Genomic DNA, 24399 nt, shown 5'->3' on the forward strand with positions numbered 1-24399 from the left:
CGAGAATTTCTCGCTGCATTGAAGACCTATTGGTGACCGTCTGCTGTTGTCTGTTCTATGGTCGGGTTGTTGTCTCTTTGACATATTCCCCGTTTCTATTCTCAATTTTAAAGACAAATTATAGTACAGAAGACACAACATAGAAAACTAAAAAACTAAAGACTAAGCAACACGAACCCCACCATAACTGGGGTGGTCTCAGGTGCTCTGGAATAGTAAGCAGATCCTGCTCCATATGTGGTACCTGTCGTGTTGCTTGTTATCACAAATTACATCACTTACTAATTAAATTATTACAAAACACAGGATCCCTGCAAATTCTTACAATAGCAAGCAAAATAACAGCATTGCGACTTGTCATATTAAACAAAAAAATCACAATAATCGGTGTAATAGACAAACATTTGATTGATTGATTGATTGTTGGTTGCTTAACGTCCAGTGGCAAATATTTCATGCATATTCAGGACGAGAACAAGTTAACAATAAATACAATAGGTAGGTTCTGTAATAGGGGCTTCCGGGATTAAGGTCGGAGAAATTTTGACTGCCACGGGAAATGAGGGTATATTGGATAGAGACAGAAATTTTGCCTTGCAACAGGTCACCTACGGACCCCTCAAAGAGTTGTTGCAAGGGTTCTTAACGTGCATAGAGCGTGGCACTCTCTATACACGAGGCATCGGATTAAACGTCCCCATTCTGACCGGACGTGGCTGCTAATTTGTACATCCCGCACAGCCAAACGGACGCCCCACTTTGGCAAGGGTTCTACTGCCGGTCGGAGGAAGACCAATGGTGACCATACTTCTTTTCCCCAGTCACCCTTGGGGGTGACAAACATTTGAAACTGAATCTGTGTGTTAATATTTGTGATTATTTTTCAAGTGTCAGTTTGTGTCCAAACAAAAGGTAGGGTCTTGCTTGGCAACTTCCATTGAAGTTTTGTCTTTATGCTTGTGGGGAAATTTTATCTCGAGGGTTCCTTGTCCACAACAATTGCATGAAATCACACAATCAGCTGAAGCACCAAGATTTTTTTTCTTCAGATATCTTCCATCCAGATAATTTACATTCAAACTTTGAATGTTTTCTTTCCATATATTGGATGTAGGTATCACTGGTTATTTCTTCTTTTTCCAGTCCCCATTTGATGTCCTCTTTTTTACTTAAATCATGAGTTTTATCCTTAAATTCTCATTGTCAATTTATTCGGATTTGTTGTTGGTCTTAATGGTAAAACCTCATGAGCTCTTGAAGCTGTAATTTGACCGTTTTCTATGTTCAAACCAAAGGAGGCGTATGTTTTGTTCTTTAGTAATTTTGAATTGATTTGCAGATTGAGAAATTGAGCAATGATAGTTCATAAAAAGTTTATCCGATTTGTCGATTAATTCTGAAGTTAGTTCTTTGTTAATGACATCATTATAACTTGTAAGTGGTTTAGTTAATTTTTCTTCTTTTGTCTTTCACCTTGACTGATATTTCTACGGTTACTTCATCATTCATCGGAGGAATGAGAGAAAAGATTGCAGTATTAGGCCATACCTTAGATAGAGCTTTGTCTGTTATTGGATCTTTGCTCGATGGTATAACACATTCCAATAGGAATCACCCTTCATATTTTACGCGTCAGGTGGCGTTGTTGTTCCATAGGTGGTTAATCGGGCGTTTTAAACGCGTCAGACGCTTGAAACCAACGTAAACAAACAATGACACCAAGACATGAACATATATTTTAAGAACTTTCAAGCGTTGTAAAACCATAAAATGCCCCAAAGATGTTGTGTGCCTGGGTGTAAGGCTTCTGGGGGACATCGGTTTCCGAATGATCCGACAATGAGGATGAAATGGAGGGTTGCAATCAGGAGAACTGACGGTAAAACAAAGAAGTTGTGGAATCCTGGTCAACATGACGTGGTTTGCTATGACCATTTTCTTGCCACTGATTACCGAAGAACATTGTCAGGTTAGTTATACTAGATAAAGGATTGATATGACAGTAGTTTTTTTTGTATGAAATTTATAAACTTTTATTTTGTTACAAATTTTCAAAGTGTGTGATCTTTGACTTATAGTTATAGTATTGTCTATTGACATTGGTTTTTAATTTATATTTAATATTTTGTGCAATTTTTTTTATACAATGTGTACCCATCTTAGTGTTTTAGGTACTTTCCTTTAATTTATTATGCCCCCCGGTGGATCGCTATCCTTGCCGTGGTCGGGGGGCTTGCGTGTCTCAGTGACCCCAAGATCTATGCCAGTTGGAGCTTCGTCTCCTGGTAGGGTTACCCATGCTGGACAGGTCGAAGGGTAGAGACCAGACTAAAGTGATCCGAACATCGTATGAGTTGCCCGATGTTTTAAATAAAATAGGCTCTCCAACCCGTTGGCCGTGGGTTGCTACCCGTGTCGGTGGTTGACGAGATCCTTGCGGATGAGGGCTGTAGCCAGACTTCTTACGGTCAGAAAAATACCCGGACGGACGAGACTATAGTTCAATAAGCTGCTTTGGCTCCAATATCATCTAAACGGGAGGTCGGATGGACCCGGTTCGATCAATCGGCTGGTCATGTCGAGCCCTTCAGTTAATCCTCAACAATAAGCTTTCTTGTAACAATTTTCATTATATACACATGTGTTTTAAATTAAGCTATTCATATTTCGGATAACTGAAGAAGGCGATGGCTCATGGGTCAATCAAGTGGTACGCTTTCTATTTCGCTTAATGGATACGCTCTGCTTGAGTATACTATTCTTGGAACATCTGGTGCTTTCCGCAGTGGATCTTGGGTGCTAATTTTGGGGACCAGCTACGTTATACATGTTATACTTGGAGCTCGTTTTCAGCATTAGCACTTGACCCCGGCTCGCCACGGAAACACAGCATCGCCCTTGTAGGCACTCCGAGGTGGGTGGATGACAAGAATGGTGAATCTTTCTCATTTCCTATGGCACAACAAAACCAACCCTCTAAATCAGCTTTAATACATAAAAAAAGAAAATGTGATGATTCAGTGCCCTGTCAGGAAGATGACAGTTGGCCCAGATTTATTGTAATAAAAGGAACAGATGAAAAACCAATTTCCAAAATATCTCCCTTTGTGATTCACAAACAAATTCAAAGCGTTGCTGGTACTGTAAAAAAAGTTTCAAAAATGAGATCAGGCAATTTGTTGGTTGAATGTTCCAACAAAAGTCAGTCAACAAATTTGCTTACACTGACAACAATTACAAACTTTCCTGTTTCTGCCTCTCCTCACAACAGTTTGAACAGCTGTAAGGGGATCATTCGAGACAGAAGTCAATACCTTGGTGACCTTAACGTGGAAGAAATCTGTGAGGAACTTTCAAGCCAAGGTGTAACTGATGTTGTTAGATTTCAAATAAAAAAGAATGGAAATATAATCAAATTAAATACATATCTTTTGACATTTAGAACTCCAACTCCTCCTCCATCTATTACTTTAGGTTGCTTCGGAATCAGAGTTGACAGGTTTATCCCTAACCCAATTCGATGCTTCACTTGTCAAAAGTTTGGTCATGGAAGCAAACAATGTCGTGGTACGCAGAGATGCTTCAAGTGTTCTGACGAAGGACACGAGGGAACAACCTGTAGCTCTGAATCTTCTAAATGCGTAAATTGTGGTGAATCCCATTTTTCATCATCTAGGGACTGCCCTGTTTACCTTAAAGAAAAAAATATTATCAAAATTAAAACAGAAAGAAACATCAGTTACCCAGAAGCTAAACAGATAGCTTCTGTTTCGAATGATCTCCTTGTTTCGAACAGACCATCGTACGCCAGCAAAGTTGTCCGCTCATTCAGTCACGAGCATACACAAACTCGCATGACCTGGCCAATTGATGCTGAGACATTTACAATGCTGCCTGTTGAAACAGAACCTAACGATAAAATATTAGTTCCAAGAAAACCAACACCTTCTAAAACCAGTACTCAGTCAACTCAATCTTCCTTACAGAGCTCAATGTCATCATCTAAAAATAATGAAAAAAAGAAATCAAATAAAAAAGATACAGTTAAATCAGACAGTTGGGGCGGTGAATCTGTCTGGGATCTTCCCAGTGACATAGATGATTCTTCCATCTCCAATAGTCCTCCTTCATCTGCATCTAATAAAACTAGATTATCTTCTGCATCTAGTACAAAGTCTTCTAAAGCCCCGTCTCCTCTTCGTTCTCCAGAACAGAATGATGTCCCAAAGAAGCCAGCAAATACATCCTCTCAGAAGTCTTCTGATTCGAGGTCGCGGGGTAGGGGTCGAGGCGGAGTAAAACCAGCTGCGCATGGTCCTGGAGATCGACGACTCTCCTCACACAACAGATTTTCAACACTTAACGACGAATCAGAAATGGAAATCGAAAGTGTTCCGCCACCCGAAAGATTACAATCTCAGGGTGAGCGAAATAAGAATGCTGGCAAACTCGATAGCATTCGCCCGTCTATTAACAAATCATGACTAATATCATCCAATGGAATTGCCGAGGTCTTAAAATAAATCTTCTCGAGTTAACGCTTCTAGTTCAGTCATTTTTACCTACTGCATTTTGTCTTCAAGAAACTCATTTAAAAGAAAGTGACAATGTATCTTTAAAAGGATACAACATGTATAGCACATTTTCTAAGGTAGATGAACGTGCTGCAGGCGGATCATCCATTTTTGTGAAGGACAACGTCATTCATAGCACAGTCCAACTCACCACGGATCTGCAGGCAGTTGCAATTCGTTTATCATTAGATAAAACAATTACATTATGTTCTATATATATTCCACCCAATTCAATTATAGATAAAGCTAAACTCAAAAACCTCACTGATCAATTACCCTCACCATTTATATTTATGGGCGACTTCAATGCACACAACCCCTTGTGGGGAAGCAAGTCTCATAATATCAAAGGTAAGATCATTGAGGACTTTGTCTCTCAAGAAGGATTATGCATTTTTAATAATGGATCTAATACTTATCTTCATCCTGGAAACGGGTCTTATTCTGCTATTGATATCACTATTTGCGATCCCTCTCTTCTTCTGGATTATTCATGGCGTGTTCATGATGATCTATGTGGAAGTGATCACTTTCCAATAGTACTTGAACATCTTTTTACTTCTGCCCAACAGAGAGTACCACGTTTGAAACTTGACAAGGCGGATTGGTCCTTGTTTGAGAATCTCTGTCAAGTTGAACTTCAGTCAAAGATGTTTGAGACTGTACAAGATCCAATTTTAACTTTTAATACAGTTTTAACGTCAATTGCTGACAGAACTATTCCTAAGACCTCGGCAAATCCGAAACATCCCAGCAAACCATGGTTTGATGATGCTTGTGATCAAGCAATAGGTGACCGTAAAAAATCTGAAAGACGGTTCAACCAACAACCAACGACAGAAAACTTGAGTAATTTCCGTGTTTTTCGCGCTAAGGCACGGCGGACTTGCAGGCAAGCACGACGAACGTCTTGGAAGAAATTTGTCTCGGAGATAACATCTCGCACTCCGATGACAAAAGTATGGAACATGATACAAAAGATAAAAGGTAAAAATTCTAAAGCCACAGTTAAACATTTAAAAAATGGCAATGATTTATTAACATCTGAAAAGGATATTGCCAACAAGCTTGGTGAAACTTTTGCGAAATCTTCTTCTTCTAACAACTACAGGGAAGATTTTAAAAAAGTTAAAAAACAAAAAGAAAAAATTAAATTAAACTTTAAATCAAAAAATGGTGAAAATTATAATAAACTCTTTTCTCTTGAAGAACTTAAAACATCTCTATCAAAAGCCCATGATACAGCTTGTGGGCCTGATAATATTCACTACCAACTGTTAAAACACTTGCCAGATTCCTCGCTGGAAGCTCTTTTGCAGCTTATGAATAACATCTGGGAATCTGGTGATTTACCATCAATCTGGAAGCTTGCAACCGTCGTGCCTATTCCAAAACCAAGTAAAGATCACACGGATCCTATTAATTATCGGCCAATTGCTCTTACCAGTTGTGTCTGTAAAACACTAGAACGGATGGTTAATGATCGCCTTGTTTGGTTCCTGGAATCCAATGGGCTTTTAGCCAATATCCAGTGTGGATTCCGCCAAGGTCGCAGTACTCTTGACCATCTTGTTCGATTCGAATCATTTGTCCGTAATGGTTTTGCGAAAAATGAACATGTAGTGTCGGTCTTTTTCGATCTAGAAAAAGCCTATGATACTACATGGAAGTATGGTATTTTAAAAGATCTCTTTGATATGGGGTTGAAAGGCAATATGCCAAATTTTATTTCGAATTTTTTATCTAACAGACAATTTAATGTTAGAGTAAATTCAACCATGTCTGATCTGTATGATCAAGAGATGGGTGTCCCTCAGGGCAGTATTTTATCTGTTACATTATTTAGTCTTAAAATCAACAGCCTTGTTGAAGTTTTAAAAAGTAATATTGAAGGTTCATTGTATGTTGATGACTTTTTAATATGTTATAGAGGCAAAAATATGAATAACATAGAAAGACAATTACAGTTATGTCTTGGAAGAATTGAAAAATGGGCCTCGGAAAATGGGTTTAAATTTTCCATTTCAAAAACGGTCGGGATGCATTTTTGTAACAAAAGGAAATTGCATCTTGATCCAGAACTCACTTTGTACGGCAACCCAATTAAAATGGTTGATGAAACCAAATTTCTTGGGTTAATTTTCGATAAAAAGTTAACCTTTCTACCCCATATCAAAATGTTAAAATCGAAATGTTTAAAAGCATTAGATATTTTAAAAGTTGTCGGCAGCACCGACTGGGGTGCTGATCGCAACATTTTACTTAATTTATATAGATCTCTAGTTAAGATCTAAACTAGATTATGGCTCTATAGTGTATGGCTCTGCAAGGAAGTCCTACATACAGATTCTCGATGCTGTGCATCATCAGGGTTTGCGTCTCTGTCTTGGCGCATTTAAAACCTCACCAGTTGAGAGTCTGTATGTAGAGGCTGATGAGCACTCACTCTCTAACAGACGTTTGAAGCTTGGACTTCAATATGCTGTCAAACTAAAAGCCTACTCAGATAATCCTGCCTACAGCTGTGTTTTTAATCCAATTTATGAAGATATTTTTGCAAAACATGAAAATAAAATTCCTCCGTTAGGTATACGTTTAAAACCACATTTAGCTTCTTTTGATTTAAAATCTGTTGCTCAAGTTGAAACTTGCAAATGTCCTCCATGGGAACTTCCCAAACCAAAAATGATATTTGATCTCCGTGAACACAATAAAAATAAAACAAATCCTCTTTTAATTCAGCAACACTATGCTGAAATCAAAGCCAATTATTCAGATTTTTCAACTGTCTATACTGATGGATCAAAAGATGGTGACAGAGTTGCATCTGCTGCTGTCTTCAGGGACAGAGCTGCAACTCTCCGTTTGCCATCTGATGCATCGATCTTTACTGCTGAAGCAGAAGCAATAATTTTGGCTTTGAAATTTATTGCTTCTTCAGATAAATCCAAATTTATTATATGTTCTGATTCACTTTCATGCTTACAAGCTATACAAAATACTAAAATTAAAAACCCAACAATTCTCAAAATTTTATATGTAATGAGGAATTTAAAAATTCTTCTTAAAGAAATATTATTTCTATGGGTGCCGAGTCATGTTGGAATCCTTGGAAACACAGCCGTAGACCTTGAGGCAAAGAATGCCCTGGGTGACCCTTTATCTAACTGTGATATACCATATACCGATTTTAAATCTAATATTAGAGAATATGTTTTTAATATATTGAAAAATGAATGGAGTAAAAAAGATGGTAATAAATTACATGAAATTAAACCTAATTTATGTAAACCTTTCAATAATTTTATGTGCAGAAAAGATCAGTGTGTTATTTCTAGATGTCGTATTGGTCATACTAGAATAACACACGAATATCTTTTAAAAAATGAAGTAGAACCACAATGTATACCTTGTAACTGCAAGTATACTATTAAACATGTTTTAATCAATTGTATTGACTTTGCTGATATTCGGAAGAAGCATTTCAATGTCAATAATATGTATGATTTATTTAATAATATTCCATTTACAAATATTGTTTCATTCTTAAAAGAAATTGGAATATATTATAAAATATAAAAATGTTGTTATATTTAAAACGATTTTAATTTTTATCACGTTATCTTAGTGTTGATTTTTATTTGTAAATAATCAATTTGCTTTAGTCTAGAATTTTAGTTTATTGAAAGACCTTTTGTCTGATTTTAAAAATATACCTTAAATTGTTATAATATTCGAATTAGCTCTCGCCGCGATATAGCCTTTCTGTGCTAATGCGGCGTAAAGCAAACAACAATCAATCAATCAATTAATTTATTATGTGTTTGTGTGGGTTTTTTGTGGCCTCTATATTATTAATATATCATATATTAATATAATACTATGAAAAATGTTTCAGTATGTACTTTTTTTTTTTAAATGACTGATCGAAGGCAAAGTTTGATGTTTTCTGTAAACTTGTGCTCTATCATTAAGTGTAAAATAGTTTTGTTTCTTGGTTAAAAATCGAGAAAAGAAACTGAAATCAACTATGATTAAAAAATTCTTGTTATAAACATTCACAAATGGTAGTTTAATTTTTTGTCAAGCAGATACAAAAAATTCATAAGCAAAATAAATCATGTCTATCACAAAAAATGAAAGGATGTTTATTTCTTTTGATACAGCTTCATACTAGGTTTTCTTTTATACTTCACTCTAAGTCATTGTTTATTGTAAAACATCATACATGTTTATTTTGCACCTGAAACTGAATATCAAAATACAAATGAATACATGTACAAATGTATGTAATATTGTATTAATATTTCTTTTACCTTTTCATATTAATAAGAAGTGATGTTTTTATAAATATTGTTTGATAGTATAAAAAACACTGAAAATGGGTACACTTAAATATGTTTTTGTTTGCATGTTGCTTTGTGTTTTTTGTTTTCTTTCCCTAGGATAACCAAGAGGCAATGAAATCAACAGATCAAGGCTTCTAAAGAAAAATCTTATGAGCTGTTGGGAAGTTTATTTTTATTAGCTTTGTTTACTTCTATTTTAATCCTTAAATTTGAAAATTAATGATATATACAGTAACTGTACATGTAAAAATGTACTATCCATCTTCAATACAGCAAATCAACAACACAAGTAACCCAACACATCTAGTTGTCAACATACATACATGTACATACTGCTGTTTAACAATATACAATGCAAGTGTCTATACAATATCTGTATAATACAAGTATTTCAAGCTCAAAATTACCATGCAAAAAAAATGTTACGAAATATAAAATAAGCATGATAAGAGAAACTAAAAAAAAAAATGCCATCTTCACATATTTCATCAAATATCTATAGTTGTTATATTCCATGTCATTTGGTCACTTGTACAGAGTTGTCTCATAGGCAATCATACCATATCTTCTTATTTTTATATAAACTTACACAAGCTCAAAGTACTTTATAAATGTGTTGTTTCACAACTGCATTAACTCAAACCTGTAGCTTTAATATGTAAAGAAAATGGATATGATGTTATTAAACAAATTCATTGTTTTTTTTTATGCAGGTGATCGCTGCAGACTTACAGAAAATGCTATTCCTTCTGTGTTCGAATTTAAGATGAAGACATGTTCTGAAGAGTCTCCAAGAGCAAAAAGATTTAAAAGTAGATCTGATACTTCATCAGCAACACCACACTTAATTAATGATGATTCTTTAGAGATCCAATATGAAACTGAAATTGAAACTACAAAAGAAGCTCAGGAGCCAGTTAAATTCAATCTTAATGAATCCTCACAGCAAAACCAAAGTATCCAATGTGACATTCCATCATTTGGTAAATTTTCAATAGAATCGTTCAAAGAAGATAACAAAATTATCAACTATTACACTGGTTTTCAAAATTTTGACCATTACATGATGTTTTTTCATTGTCTTGGACCAAGTGCATTTGAACTTGATTTTAGGTGTAATTTACTCGATCCTATTGATCAACTTTTTATGACTTTAATCAAACTTAGACAAAACAAAGAGGATATTGAATTGTCAATGCTTTTTAAAGTATCACAATCCACAGTTTCTAGGATCATCATCACTTGGATTAATTACCTGTATTTTCAGCTTAAAGAAATTAACATTTGGCCTTCTAAAGAAATAATAAAAGAAACCATGCCTAGTGATTTCTCTAAAAAATTTCCCAAAACCAGAGTGATAATGGATGCTACAGAAATACCAATTGAAAGACCATCAAATGTAGAGTCACAGAGTGCAACTTGGTCAAATTACAAACACAAAAACACGCTAAAGACCATGATTGGATGCAGTCCACGAGGAGCTATAACTTTTATATCTGATTCATATGGCGGTTCTGCATCTGACAGACAAATAATTGAGAAGTCTAATTTACTTGACCCTGCATCGAAATCTTTTGAAAAAGGTGATGCCATTATGGCAGATAGGGGTATACTTGTACAGGATCTATTTGCAAATCAAGGGGTTCAAGTTAATATACCAAATTTCCTGAAAGGTAAATCCCAGTTGGATCCAGCTGAAGTTCTTCATGACCGAAGGGTAGCTTCAAAGCGTATACACATAGAGAGAGTTATAGGTTTAACAAAAAGTTTTAAAATATTAAAACATGGTATTTGTAAGTCAAAGCTGCAATTGGGTTCAAGAATAGTTTTTGTTTGTTTTGCAATTTCAAATTTCAGGAAGAATATTGTACATGGAAATGCTTGATGTTTTAAAAACACAATGTGACTTTATACATTTATTTCCCGTGCATCAGGGAGATATGAAGGTTTGTTCACTCAAGAATATTTATATCTCACGAGGGCTTTGCCCGAGAGAAATGTGATTTTTCAAGGGGGGAACAAATCTTCATATCACCCGAATCCAAGGGAAATAAATATTTTATTCCACTGCCTATGCTTTGTTTACTACATGTACATAAAATATTAGTTTGTATACATTTTTATTCCTTATCTGCTAAACAACACATATGCATTGATAAGGTCAAAAAAATAATATGTGTGTTTTCTACTACATCTTTGAAAAAAATTTGGTAAGAAGGTATGGATTTTTTTTTTATTTTACCCTTTTTTTTACATTCAGTCTATGGGAGAGACATTCTGACTTTAAAAGAGCTTATTGAAAATGACAAAAAAACTTTAGGGTAGGCTATTTTTGAGCTTAAAAAATAAGGAGGGTAGGGTAATGGGAAACACACATCTTTTTTTATTTGTCCTAAACAGTCCGGATCAAAAGTTAATTATTAGTGTATTTGCTTTAGTGTCTGAAATAAATACAAACACGCTAATGATTTTTCCTATAGCTTTTTAACGAAAAAAGTTCAAATCGTTATGTCACACTATGTAGTCCTAACATTTCAGAGGGGAATATGAAGATTTGTTTAATGACGTGTGGGATAGTCTCAACCAATCAAATATTGAACTAACGTGTAAGCTGTTATATACAATTATAGCCTTTGTATGAGGTCGATACAAGGATATATTGACCTGAAAGAAATATATTGACTGAGGACAAAATCCGAGGTTGATATACTTATTTGGGATGATATATCCTGTATTGACCTCATACATGGGCTATAATTGTTATATTATTAATTTCCGACCAAATTTGTATCAAAATTGTCATTTGATTTTGTTGGAATTTTATAGATATCATATTGTCTCCTAGGCAATAACAACATATCAGATGTTATTTCATTTATTTTTATGTTTGTTTTTTTTTACATCGTATGTATAAATTGAAGATTTTTTTTCTTCAAATACTCGATCATAGATATTTTTTTATAAAATTTAAACAATATCATGAAATTCATTACATGACGTCACAAAGTATATCGGTTTTAGAGTATTCTAAAAATAACCGTTCAATATGCTTTTTGCTATCCGCCGTTTTCTGCCTAGCTTCGAAAATATAGTTTAACATGTGACTATCCCTAAATGAATCAAATTAGTTAAAATATACGAATTAATAATATCAATATGTATAAGCAGTGGAATAAAAGGATCTTCTTTTTATTGTACTATAAATTCTAATCATAAAATATGGTAATCTGAAAGGTAACCTTCTTCTGTACAAGAAGATGTGGTATGATTATGAATGAGACAATATCGACCAGAGACTAAATATCACATAAAGGCCTTCAAAATGAGAAAAACACATACCATAAAGTAAATAATATAACTATATTATAAAAAGCCCAACTTACAAGAGGTAAAATTATTCAAACAACTCAATACTGGTATATTTATCACTAAAGAAAAATTTATTATGATTTTTTTAATTGGCATCACTTTATTTGATTTTAATAAATGAAAATTGTAAAGTTAATTATATATATAAGTGTTTGAGATTCTAGCATGTACGTCAAAAATTAGTATTTACTGGTTACAAATATTGCGTGTTATAATAATTATCTTGCATCTCAAAACTGTTTAATACATACATGTACTAAATAAATTGGATTATCAAATTAAAAATTAGCTCTTCAATAATATAAGTTAATAATTTATTTCTTCTTTCATTATAAAGAGATATTTTGCTTGCTTCAGTAAGTCATTCTTAACCTTAAAAGTATAATGGGATAACAGTTCAATCAATTGAATTAAAAGAGTTATCTGTCCCTTTTTGAGAGATTTTTTTTATCATTCCTGGTTGATTGTATAGGTAGATTTAACTTTAGATAAAGATATAAACCAGCATATTACAAAAAAACTTCAAAGAGATTTGTTAAAGGGGCATTTAATTTTCAAATCAAAATCAATATATTAGAAAAATAATTTTATACATGTATCAAATTACAAATAAAATGACATTCCAAATTGAATAACTACTAGTTGTAATCAGTGAATACGTATTGATAAAATATTTATTTGTTTTAATTGTATTTCGTATGATTTTTACTACAAATTTACAATGTTGAAGCAACATATGGTCTAAAAACTCTTTGGTAAAATGACTCCAGTTTTGGAACAAGACAGTTATTACAATACTCCTCATTAAGGCTGATTTTTTGTACAAACAAATCACATAAGGTATAAACAACAAAGTAACATAGAGATCTTTTGGTGACAAAAAGCTGCCCTTGAATTTGATCATAATAATTACTGCTCTCTTTCAAAACAATATTGCCATTACTATCCATCTGTAAAAAATTGAAACTTGGACCAGGCTTAACATCTTCATTTCTTCCATTGTAGGGGCATTTAATTTCGACAATTGCTTTACCATCCTCTAAAATGGCATCAGGTGAAGCACCAAGGAAAGATTTATCAATACTGACATAAAAACCACATCTTTTAGCATTCACATTAAATTTTAAATTAAAAGCCTTCAATGCTTTAGCTTCATAGTTTTTGCCATGACTAAGTGCTTTGCTCTGAATATTTGAGCCATAAAAAAGTGAATGACAAAATTTGTTAGTGTTCCGTCTTGAAGTGACTTTACAAATCTCGCCGAAGGTGGATGCTGTGAGTCTCCATCTTCTTTCTTCTAACCACTTGGGACTGCAACTTTGTAGGCGGGAAGACCTCTCAATCAAATCTATATCTGATTGTGTAACCTATATGAAAACATAATATCATTCTGATTGATTGATTCTAATATCATGATCCTGTAAATTAAAAGAAGAAAAACTTTGAATAATTTAATTTAGTCCACTCCTTTTTGAAAATAATTGTTTATCCATGATTCCATATCTTTATCAAATTAAGGTAGCACTACAGTCTAACAATGATTTTTTGAAGATATTTTTTTTATCACATAATTTTGAATTAAGTATTATTCTGCACAGTTTGTAAAAATCCCAAAGTCATTATCATATCACAACAGGGAGTAAATTGATAATGAACTTATGTAAATGAAAGCACATGGTAATTAATCTAAATATATAGGCATTTGGGAGGGGCTAATATGTCAATCATCAGTTGATACCAGTGTCCAGCTGTTAATCTCTGACCACAAGATAAATATTGTGGTCTTATCTCATTGTATTGCAACAAAGGTAATTTATGTAACATGTTTATAAACAGAGAAAAAGAAAAAGATATGAAAAGGAAAAAATCTAAAAGGAAGAAATCTACAAAAAATGAAAAAAAAATATGGAAAAGAGTGTGAAAGTATCTTTGAAAGCCTCTGACTGCCTGTATAAATTTCTTCTATTTGGTCTTCTACATTTAAATACAGTTTTTAGGCATTTTAACCGATTTTAAGTTTATGTGAAATTTTTCAATTCCATAAAACTCAAAAATCATGTGGGAGTGTCTTTTTTTAAAGAAGTGGATGGTCTTGGATCTTTTTATGAACATGTCTTTTGATGCACAATTTTAATGTTCTAGCTAATTTCAGTAATAGTATATTTCTTTTTAAAATACAAATGAAAATTATTCTTTATAGTGAGAATAATGATGTTAAATATTGATTACATGCAGCTGGTCAATCCTGTTATTCTCTTATCTTAGACTGTCTGGACAGAGGCGGAGCTTTGTCTATATTTAATTACTACATCACAGATATTGGTCAAATCTGTGACGTCAAACTCCCGCCAAATGCCAAGTTAGTGTTGCACAGTGCCACACATAATGCAAAATTTACAGCATTAGAGCATCAAAGAGACAAAGTGTGTGGTTCTATTGATAAAGTAATGGTGTCAGAACACTCCTGGGGTGTTCCCAGTGGAATTTTTTTTATTTATGTTGCATTTATAGGGGTTCTAAGGGGGAAATTCCATTTTAGGGTCATTTCTCAGAACAATTTTTCATGAGATTTGTGAGGTAAAACTAAAAATATAAACTTTATGGGTACCCCCTTTGGTTTGACTTTGATATATGTGATTAAAGGTAGTATTTTCTACAATACCGTGTCCCAGTTTTTGGATAATTTGTTTCTAAACGAATTTTTAGGTCTCCAAAGATGAAAGGTGAAATGAGGTTTGGCACCCAGCAGTTAAATCAATATATCTTCTTACTGGAGGCATATATCAAAAATCTGAGACACGGTTTTGCAGCTTGTATATGGTTGATTAAAGGGATGAAAACAAATTTTTACTACCATTTGACCTGAATGTGCCATTTCCATCCAAGTTGGAAGACCACTTTTTTGGCAATTAATGAGCTATATTTTGAGATTTATCATACCAAAAATAAATTTATCTTTGGATTCAGAAAGAGTAATATTTCAGCTTTAAAATGAGTTAAACATTTTAAAAATCCATTGAGTGGTTTTGGAGTAATTAATCTTTAAAGACTGTTGGTTGGAGTCAGAAAATTCTGACTGTAGTGCTACCTTAAGACTTTAATCATTACCAAAGTAAAAATATCTAAAGCATTTTGAAGAACATTATTAAATAGGAAAGCTCAATGACAATATTAAAAACCCTCTCTTATTTTGTCGTGTTAAGCATTAGGTAAATTTATACAACAGATTAATGATTGATGAACTTCATGCATCCTTATGTCATTTTTCCTGGGTAACTTGCATTTACATTTTTAGTATATTTCTAGGACAAAGGGGGATAACTCAATTTTTTACCAAACTGTGATCCAAATTTATTGAACCAGTTTTTAATACCTTATTTGCTCTATCAACCCAATGCTCAGTAAAAGGCATGGGACAATAATCATGATCTTTGGCTGCTGCCTGAAAATAAATATAAAACAATGAAGTGATTTATGATATTAATGGAAGAAATGAATATTTATGAATTTATTTAATGTTGTTATGACTCATGAGGGTCAGTGTTTATGATATACATAGATTAATGAATTTACCAATATAGATATATATATATAATATATAATATGTTATTTTTATTGTATTGTTTATTCTGTTAAACTGTTTATGTTGATATATTTATACAATTATAATAAACAGTCACACTTACCTGAATATCAGCTTTTTCATACAAGTATCTAATTGATAAGTCCATTGATGATACACTGCAGAAGTTTGTTACAGTGTTTTTGATGTGGTCATTGTAACCTGGGCAGTTTCTGTATTTAATTGGTCTAGGATCAGCAAGATAAACTGGTGCCAGCTTTCTCTTAGTTGGCAACTTTTCTGCTTTCACTGGAGACCCTTAAAAGAACAGAAGTAAACTGCAAAGATGCATTTTACTATGCAACAAAAAATCTGGAAGTTACTTTTTATCTAGTTAATTGGTAGCATTTGTCATACAGTTTTTTTGTCTCGCCTTGGATTGATTGATTGTTGGTTGCTTAACGTCCAGTGGCAAATATTTCATGCATATTCAGGACGAGAACAAGTTCACAATAAATACAATAGGTAGGTTCTGTAACAGATAAAGGGATTAAGGTCGGAGAAATTTAGACTGCCACGGGAAATGAGGGTATATTGGATAAGGACAGAAATTTAGCCTTGCAACAGGTCACCTACGGACCCCTCAAAGAGTTGTTGCAAGGGTTCTTAACGTGCAAAGAGCGTGGCACTCTCTTTACACGAGGCATCGGATTTAACGTCCCCATTCTGACCGGACGTGGCTGCAAATTTGTACATCCCGCACAGCCAAACGGACGCCCCACTTTAGCACGGGTTTTACTGCCGGTCGGAGGAAGACCAATGGTGACCATACTTCTATTCCCCAGTCACCCTTGGGGGGTCTCGCCTTGGAGATTATTTGGCCCCGCCCCCTCAGTCAAGGGCTATAGACTTTGAAACTTTTCATAGTTAACATGTATTAGTTTGTGATTAGGTCAATTTATGGGGAGGAACCACTAGTGGTAGGTCAATGATATTTGGTATGCAGTTGTATAAGCATTAGCATATTCATTTTTCATGGAGATTATTTGGCTCCGCCCCCTTAGTCATGGTCTATAGACTTTGAAAATTTTGCTAAGTTAACATGTTTTAGTTTGTGATTAGGTCAGTTCAAGGGGAACCATTAGTGGTAGGCCAATGTTAATTGGTGTTCAGTTGTATAAGCATTAGCACATCTCATTTCCATGGAGAATATTTGGCCCCGCCCCCTCAGTCATGGTCTATTTACTTTGAAACTTTTGCTTAGTTTACATGTATTAGTTTGTGATTAGATCAGTTTAAGATGAACTGCTAATGTTAAGTCAATGATATTTGGTACGCAAATTTATTGGCATTTGCAAGTATCTTTTCCATGGAGATTATATAGCCCAACCCCTGATCATGGTTCATTGACTTTGAAACTTTAACATAGTTTACAAGTTAATGTTTGTGTTTAGGTTTGTTTAAGAACGACTTATAATAAGTCAATGGTATTTGGTATGCAGTTGTATTAGCATTGGCACATCTCATTCCATGGAGATTGTTTAGCCATGTACCTTCAGTCATGGTTCATCGACTTTGAATATTTGTATAACTTACATGTTAAAGTATTGCTATTTTAATTTCAACATTTGCATTATCAAAATTACAAATGGCAGATGGTTGTCGTTTGTTGGTGTGGTTCATAGGTGTTACTTTTTTTATATAGATTATTAGACTGTTGGTTTTCCAGTTTGAAGAGTTTTACAATAGCCAATTTTGTGGCCATTTATAGCTTGCTGTTCCATGTGAGTTAAGACTCCATGTTGAAGACTTGTCTTTTGACCTATAATTATTAACTTTTATACATTGTGACCTGGATGGAGAATTGTCTCATTGACCATGTTGACACTCATACCACATCTTCTTATTTATACTGCAGATCTTAATTGGTACTGAAGTAAGCTAGACCAAGGGAAATTATGTCAATCTAACCTACATTTCACAATTGAGTATCTGTGATGAAGTTCTGCTCAATACTTTATTCTACAGCATAAACTAAAGATGATATTTTTATAACACATGGTACAATGCTAGATCTGGTTCAGAGATTGTTAAGGTGTATTACCAATGTGGAAAAAGTTATAAAGTATGTAATTGAAATTTATAAAAGGGTAAGTTTTGGCAAATTTCTGGTGATTAATGAGATTTTTGCTTAAACTGTTTCGTCCCTGCCAAGGGTACTCGTCAGGTGGCTTTAGGCTACCACTACAGTTTTGCACTATGAAAATCACAAAAATTACATACCACTATATGATGATTTTGGCTTGGTAAACATCATTAAAGTGTCAGTACACGACCTTCCTGTATTTACATTGCCAGTTGCTATGAACTCACTAATCATTATTAGCACTGCTGCCACATGCTTGCAGGATCCATGTGGTCCCCTTCCAGCCGGACATTCACAATGTGAGTTCAGTGGATCACCGGAGCTCTTTTCAAGTTTCAACCTGTAGTTGTAAGTTACCTGAATACAAAATAAATTGTAAATTTGAAGGTAATAGAAACAGAAGCAATGAAATTTCATGTGTGATCTTTTGAAGTGAAGCTGACATTTAAAAAATAATGAATAACTAAGATGTAAAAATAAATGTATCTTTCAAAACTAATAATAAGTGAAGATTCATGATTACTAAATATTTCTCCACTAAGATAAAGATTAAGAGCAGAAAGTGTAATGATACCTTTTTCTTCATAGCTGCTCCTACCACACCACTAAGAAATATCCCATTATCATTTTTTAAAATAGAACTCGCTAAAACTCTATGGCTTTCAAACATCAGTTGACCCTTTGTCATAGATTGCAGATCACCACTATACACATTGTCCTCTAAAAGATAAAAATTATATTAATCAATTATAGGTATGTGTTGCTAGTCCCTAGTTTTCTATGTGAAGTTTTGTTATTGATGTTTATCCTTTTCTTTTTTTTTAATTTATTTTTGTCCGTGGTATTTTTTTTTTACTTAAATGTATAACTTAAGAGTGTCCCTTTTGTGTCTTCCTTCTCTTTTAAATATTTAAATGTGAAGGTATAACAGTTATAATAATTAAGAAGCAAAAAGATTTTATAGGTACAAAAAAACACAGTTATTATAAATCAAGCATGAAGATCATAAATAAACAGGGTTAACAACATGTACTTACCTGCCATCCTATACAAGAAATAAGCCTCTATTTGCTCTCTTGATAATTTCGGCATGATGAGCTTGTGCTCCTTCTTCAACTGTTTAAACCCTGAAACAGGCCATTCTACCTCTAATGGCTCTGGAGCATGGATAACAGGATTTTTGAAATTCTGATTTTTATCATATGCTCTTAGTCTACAAAAGAAAATAAAAAATGTGTTTTTTGCAAATGAATTAAAAAAAAAAATAGAATGAAGTGTTCTCAAGTATACAATTACAAAATAATATTTGAGTATTCTAAAATTACATTTATTGAATTAAAATGTACAAGGCATTGGATAGTAATGTCTCATGGCATTAGCAATCATATCACATCTCCTTATTTTTGTTTAAAATGAATGTTTAAAAAGTATATAATGATGTGAAGTATTCGAGGAAATAAAAACAGTAAGTATAAATAAAGAATATGTTTGAGAAACATATTTTGGAAGAAATACATACATGTACATGTAGCTGGTGCTTATTCTCTACCAAATATATACAGGGAGCATAAATACTCACTGTAATTTTTATGACTGAGGGGACTGGATATTTGTTTGCAATTCTTTCCATGGCCAAAAATATGTATCGCCTATCACCTACCCAATTTTGCTATATATATATATATCCTATAAAAATCTTTTTTTTGCAGTACAATATTATGTTGAAGCTTATCTCCTTCACTGGCTTCAGAGCATTAACCAACACATATAGATCTATCACTTATCTTCTTTTTTTCTAGTGTATTTGTATTGTTCAGTCATTGGCTACTATTGATATGTACAAATATAATATTTTTTAGGTTTTATTAGATGGAAAAATATATAGCAACAAAAACATCTTCAGTAAATAAAAACGTTTCTCAACAATAACATAATCAAATACACAAACGAACCTGTGAAAATACTTTTTCTTTTGGTACCAAGTTGAATAATATTCGACAAGAAATTGCTTTAAAATATATCTTTGAAAAAACGTGATGTGGCATCATGTATGCATGTACATCATACTACATGTAATGGAAACCGGCAGACTTTAGCAGGGTATAAGGATCAATAAGCTTCATTAAAAATACACATTATATTTAAAAACCTTTCAATAAGGTCTGCCTTTATTCCTGTTCCAACTGCACCACGACTTGCCAGCTCATTCTTTAACTTTTTAAGAGGCCAGTACAAGTACTGGTCGTTGACGTCCATTTGTTTATCTAAGCGGTAAGCGTTTCCGTGAAATCAAGCGTCCAACTAACCACCTATAGAACCGCAGCGCCGCCTCTCGTGAAAAGTCGTGAATGATTCCTATTTCTTTTTTTCTGTTACTGTTCATAAGGTGCTGTATGTCCATAATTGAACTGACGTCAACCGAAACAACACAAAGATATCAATTTTTAGCTGACTAAAAGTTGAATCTGGTGCTTAGTGTTAACCAAAACTCAAATCTGATTGACCTAATTCATATAATTTTGGTCTCTCAACTGCTGATTAGATATTAATGTGTTTCTTGTATGGATATGTTTTCCATATATTCATTGCCGGTTAAAAATTGGCTGAGACCATTAAATAAATATATGAGTGATTAAAGATGTCACTGTGGGCAAGCAAAATTTTAACATACTAGTATCTTGTTCTGTCAATGCTTCTTTAAGTGTTGTATCTTCTTTAATTTTAGGTTGGGATTCTCCTACTCATTCATAGCGATGTTTCAAGTCTTCTCTGGACAGGTAGTCGTATTCCTGGTCAGTATGATAGTTTAAAATTCCCATTTGAAGATGATCCTGAAGAGCAGACTTCCTAATGTGTGCCAGTGGAACTTCCCAACCATATATATCCTGATCAATCTCAACTAAAGAGCCACTACTACCGATTTTTTATGTTGAAATATGTTTTTGAGAAAACTTCCTCTCCTTTGGAGTTATCTATAGATAGTAATTTTTTTCTTTATATCATATCTCAGTTGTTTTCCTGGTCTTGCAGATGGTATCGTAATTTTTGTTGCTTCCGTGATTACAATTTTATTGGCTCTTCGGACTCGTCTGTGGACAATGTTTAAATGTCCAGTATACATACTAGTAGTAATGTCAATATTGTTGACCTTTGATGGATACACGTATCTATCCTTAATTTTGATGTTGTAATGATGGGCCAACGGGGTCCAGTTAACATGAGACCCTTTATCGCTTCGAGTTGAAGAGTTGCAGATATCCTTGTTTGTCAAAAATGTAATTGTCAAATTTGCAGTGATGTTTTTTTTTCGTTGGTTTCTGTCTTTGTTTGTCTTCTGATCACGCTGGCTTGTCATTATTTTTTTGTTTCATAACAACTTGAAATGTTTTCTCTGTTATATTGTTTGATAGATTTTCCAGAAGCTATTAAACTGCACACATAATTACCACTATCCGTGATTAATTCGGTGATTTTGTTTAATGGACTCTGCAATGTTTTATTAATCTCTATTTTTCTGTCTTGTGGTGATCGAATATCAGATATGAAAACAGATATTGATCAGTAATATGAAATATCATTTCTTTTTCTACTACTCATATGAACAAATATTTAACCATGTTAAGCCCTTTGTTTTATTATCCTTGGCAGCCTTTTTTACAGTTAGGTTTATAAGGGTTTTTGGTAGCATTGCTGTAAAATACACTTAATGATTTTAAGTGACGCATTTTGTAGTTTGGATATATGTCCATGGACGGTATTGCAATCATCCAGTGTATGTGCTTTCGTTTCTTTTCCTGATAATTGATGCTGTGATGGAGTATTTGGGGTTGTTAAACTTTTTTTTTCAAAAGCTGTGAAAAAAGAAAAGCAGTTGCCAGTGCATTTTTCAATTTTACAAAGGCATCTTTAAGAAAGAAGACTCACAGACTGGATGTTGTCATTTCAGACGGGATTTCCTCTTGGTGAGTAAAGTTGATGTAAAGAGAGAATGATCAGAGAGGACCAATTTTGGAGCTATTGATGAAACCAGAAAACTTCATTCTGTGAAGGATGCAGAAAAGTCTGTTTGTCTAGAAAAGCTGGTGGTGTCTTTCAACAAGGGATTTAACCCTCTCAACTGCTGTGCACATGTTCAAGGATGCAATTTGATGTTTTGTTTTTTTCGAAAAAGGGCTTTAATACTGCGTAGATGTTCAGCTTTTACACACCGCTTATTATGACAAATGTGTGACACATGCATACTTGAAGGCATTTCAATATTGTTTGTGTGTAGCATGAAAGCCAATCTATGGTCGTACATAGTGTTTTTATTCATTCCATGGATAAGTCACTTTCAGCTTTGAAGAAGGTTCTAAATTGGAGAAAGTAGTTGATGTTCTGACATCTTAACAAATTATTTTCTCAATTTTATCATTTATTATAGAGTAGACGTAGACTATTGCAGTGGATTATAGAAGATTATATAATACATATAGTAGTATACAGAAACTTGTATAATGGAATGTGATGCCATTGTCATTTAAGTCAGGGGTTGTTAAAACAGGTTTAATCCATTATTTTATACAGAAGTCGAAACCATTCTAAACTACCAAAATTTGTGTTTATCTTCCCTGATTTCTTAACTGTTTATACATTAACCCCAAAAATGAATTCCAAACCAATATTTCGAGGTATTGAACCTTCTTGTAAAATTTAAGAGATTCGTTTATTTTAACTAAATTTATTGCCCGGAAACCAAGTGTCTTCGGACGACGACGACATCATAGCAGTATACTAAACCCCCCAAAAAATTGCGGCCATATAAAATTTATTCGTTTAAGGGGATTAGTTTACAGTTATCTGTAGTTCAAGTATATTTAGTGGAAGAGTGTCGGGAATTTTCAGATCAGGGATACTAGTACTTCCTATTTGCTGATAGTTTGGTATAGTGCTCTATGTACATGATCAATATTTCATCCCGAGTTTACTTTGCTTCGTTGATGAAAACAATACCATACTTGACTCGGTAAAGATGAGTTGTAGTATGTTAGCAATTCAGCTCACGTACATCTGTATGTTCACTCTGACAATGTTACCATTTGACGACAGATTTCATCCAATCAAAAAACCAAAAATTATATTACTGCATTTGAATTGTTTTTCTTCACTGCCACGTCGTCTATTTGTTAACATATCTTTTAAGTTTGCTCCCCAAAGGTGATTGGGGAATAGACATATGGTCACTTGGTCTTCTCCCGACCGGCAGTAAAACGCTCGTCAAAGTGGGGCGTCCGTTTGGCTGTGCGGGATGTATCATGTTTGCAGTCACGTGCGGTCAGAATTGGGACGTCAATTCGTATGCCTCGTTTAAATTGAGTGCCACGCTCATGCACGTTAACCCCCAAGGGTGACTGGGGAATAGAAGTATGGTCACCATTGGTCTTCCTCCGACCGGCAGTAAAACCCGTGCCAAAGTGGGGCGTCCGTTTGGCTGTGCGGGATGTACAAATTTGCAGCCACGTCCGGTCAGAATGGGGACGTTAAATCCGATGCCTCGTGTAAAGAGAGTGCCACGCTCTTTGCACGTTTAGAACCCTTGTAACAACTCTTTGAGGGGTCCGTAGGTGACCTGTTGCAAGGCTAAATTTCTGTCCCTATCCAATATACCCTCATTTGCCGTGGCAGTCTAAATTTCTCCGACCTTAATCCCTTAATCTATTACAGAACCTACCTATTGTATTTATTGTTAATTTGTTCTCGTCCTGAATATGCATGAAATATTTGCCACTGGACGTTAGCAACCAACAATCAATCAATCATTGCACGTTAAGAACCCTTGCAACAACTCTTTGGGGGGTCCGTAGGTGGCCTGATGCAAGGCAAAATTTCTGTCCTTATCAAATGTTCCCTTAAATGTTCCCTTATTTTCCAGTGGCAGAATCTAACTCTGAGAGTTAGAAACGAAGACAATCCTTTTTTTTCTAAATCGAAAGCGAGTTATCTTTAATCAATCCTTATGTTGTGTTGATATAACCTGAGAAAGTGTTTAAAGGAATTTGAGCTATAGTCCCAAAGCTTGAAACATCCCCCCCCCCCCCCCCCCCCCCCATTGTTATACGAAAAAAGTCCCATAAACCAAATAAGTAAAATCTGAAATAAATTAAAATGAAAAGGGAGATCATGATCTCAACAATAGATATAATCAATTCACCAAAGTTTCATGGAAATCGGCTAAAGTAATTTTGAGTTATTGATCGAAGTGTAGATGACGAACAGACAGACCGCAATATACCATAATATGTATTGTCATAGACTGGCGTATAAAAACCATTGTACCGTGCATAGTCAAATATTTTCTACTTGAAAAGGGGAACTTAAGGATATACCAGATGATTTTTAGGGGGAGGGCGGCTAGGATGA

At 34.1% G+C, this 24399-nt stretch overlaps 1 protein-coding gene across 1 annotated transcript; it reads right to left on the bottom strand.

The window, feature by feature from the left end:
• Window positions 1-12454: 12454 nt before the first annotated feature.
• Window positions 12455-18634, bottom strand: LOC127703918 (uncharacterized). The gene is made up of 4 exons (XM_052207966.1): window positions 18575-18634; window positions 18138-18357; window positions 15979-16172; window positions 12455-15734 (listed from the first exon to the last, which is right to left on the bottom strand). Exons 1-4 carry the CDS (start codon window positions 18584-18586, stop codon window positions 15615-15617), a joined length of 546 nt encoding a protein of 181 aa, XP_052063926.1. The 5' UTR covers window positions 18587-18634; the 3' UTR covers window positions 12455-15614.
• Between the last annotated feature and the right edge of the window lie 5765 nt (window positions 18635-24399).

Source organism: Mytilus californianus, unplaced genomic scaffold (assembly GCF_021869535.1).
Source record: "Mytilus californianus isolate M0D057914Y unplaced genomic scaffold, xbMytCali1.0.p SCAF_55, whole genome shotgun sequence".
Classification (NCBI taxonomy): domain Eukaryota; kingdom Metazoa; phylum Mollusca; class Bivalvia; order Mytilida; family Mytilidae; genus Mytilus; species Mytilus californianus.

Bases quoted from the DNA above. Each gene is read 5' to 3' on its own strand.
- LOC127703918 (XM_052207966.1), bottom strand. The intron at 16,173-18,137 runs GTATGTAATTTT...TGTTCTTTTAAG, and splicing joins GCCAAAATCATCATATAGTG to GGTCTCCAGTGAAAGCAGAA. The intron at 15,735-15,978 runs GTAAGTGTGACT...ATTTATTTTCAG, and splicing joins ATGAAAAAGCTGATATTCAG to GCAGCAGCCAAAGATCATGA.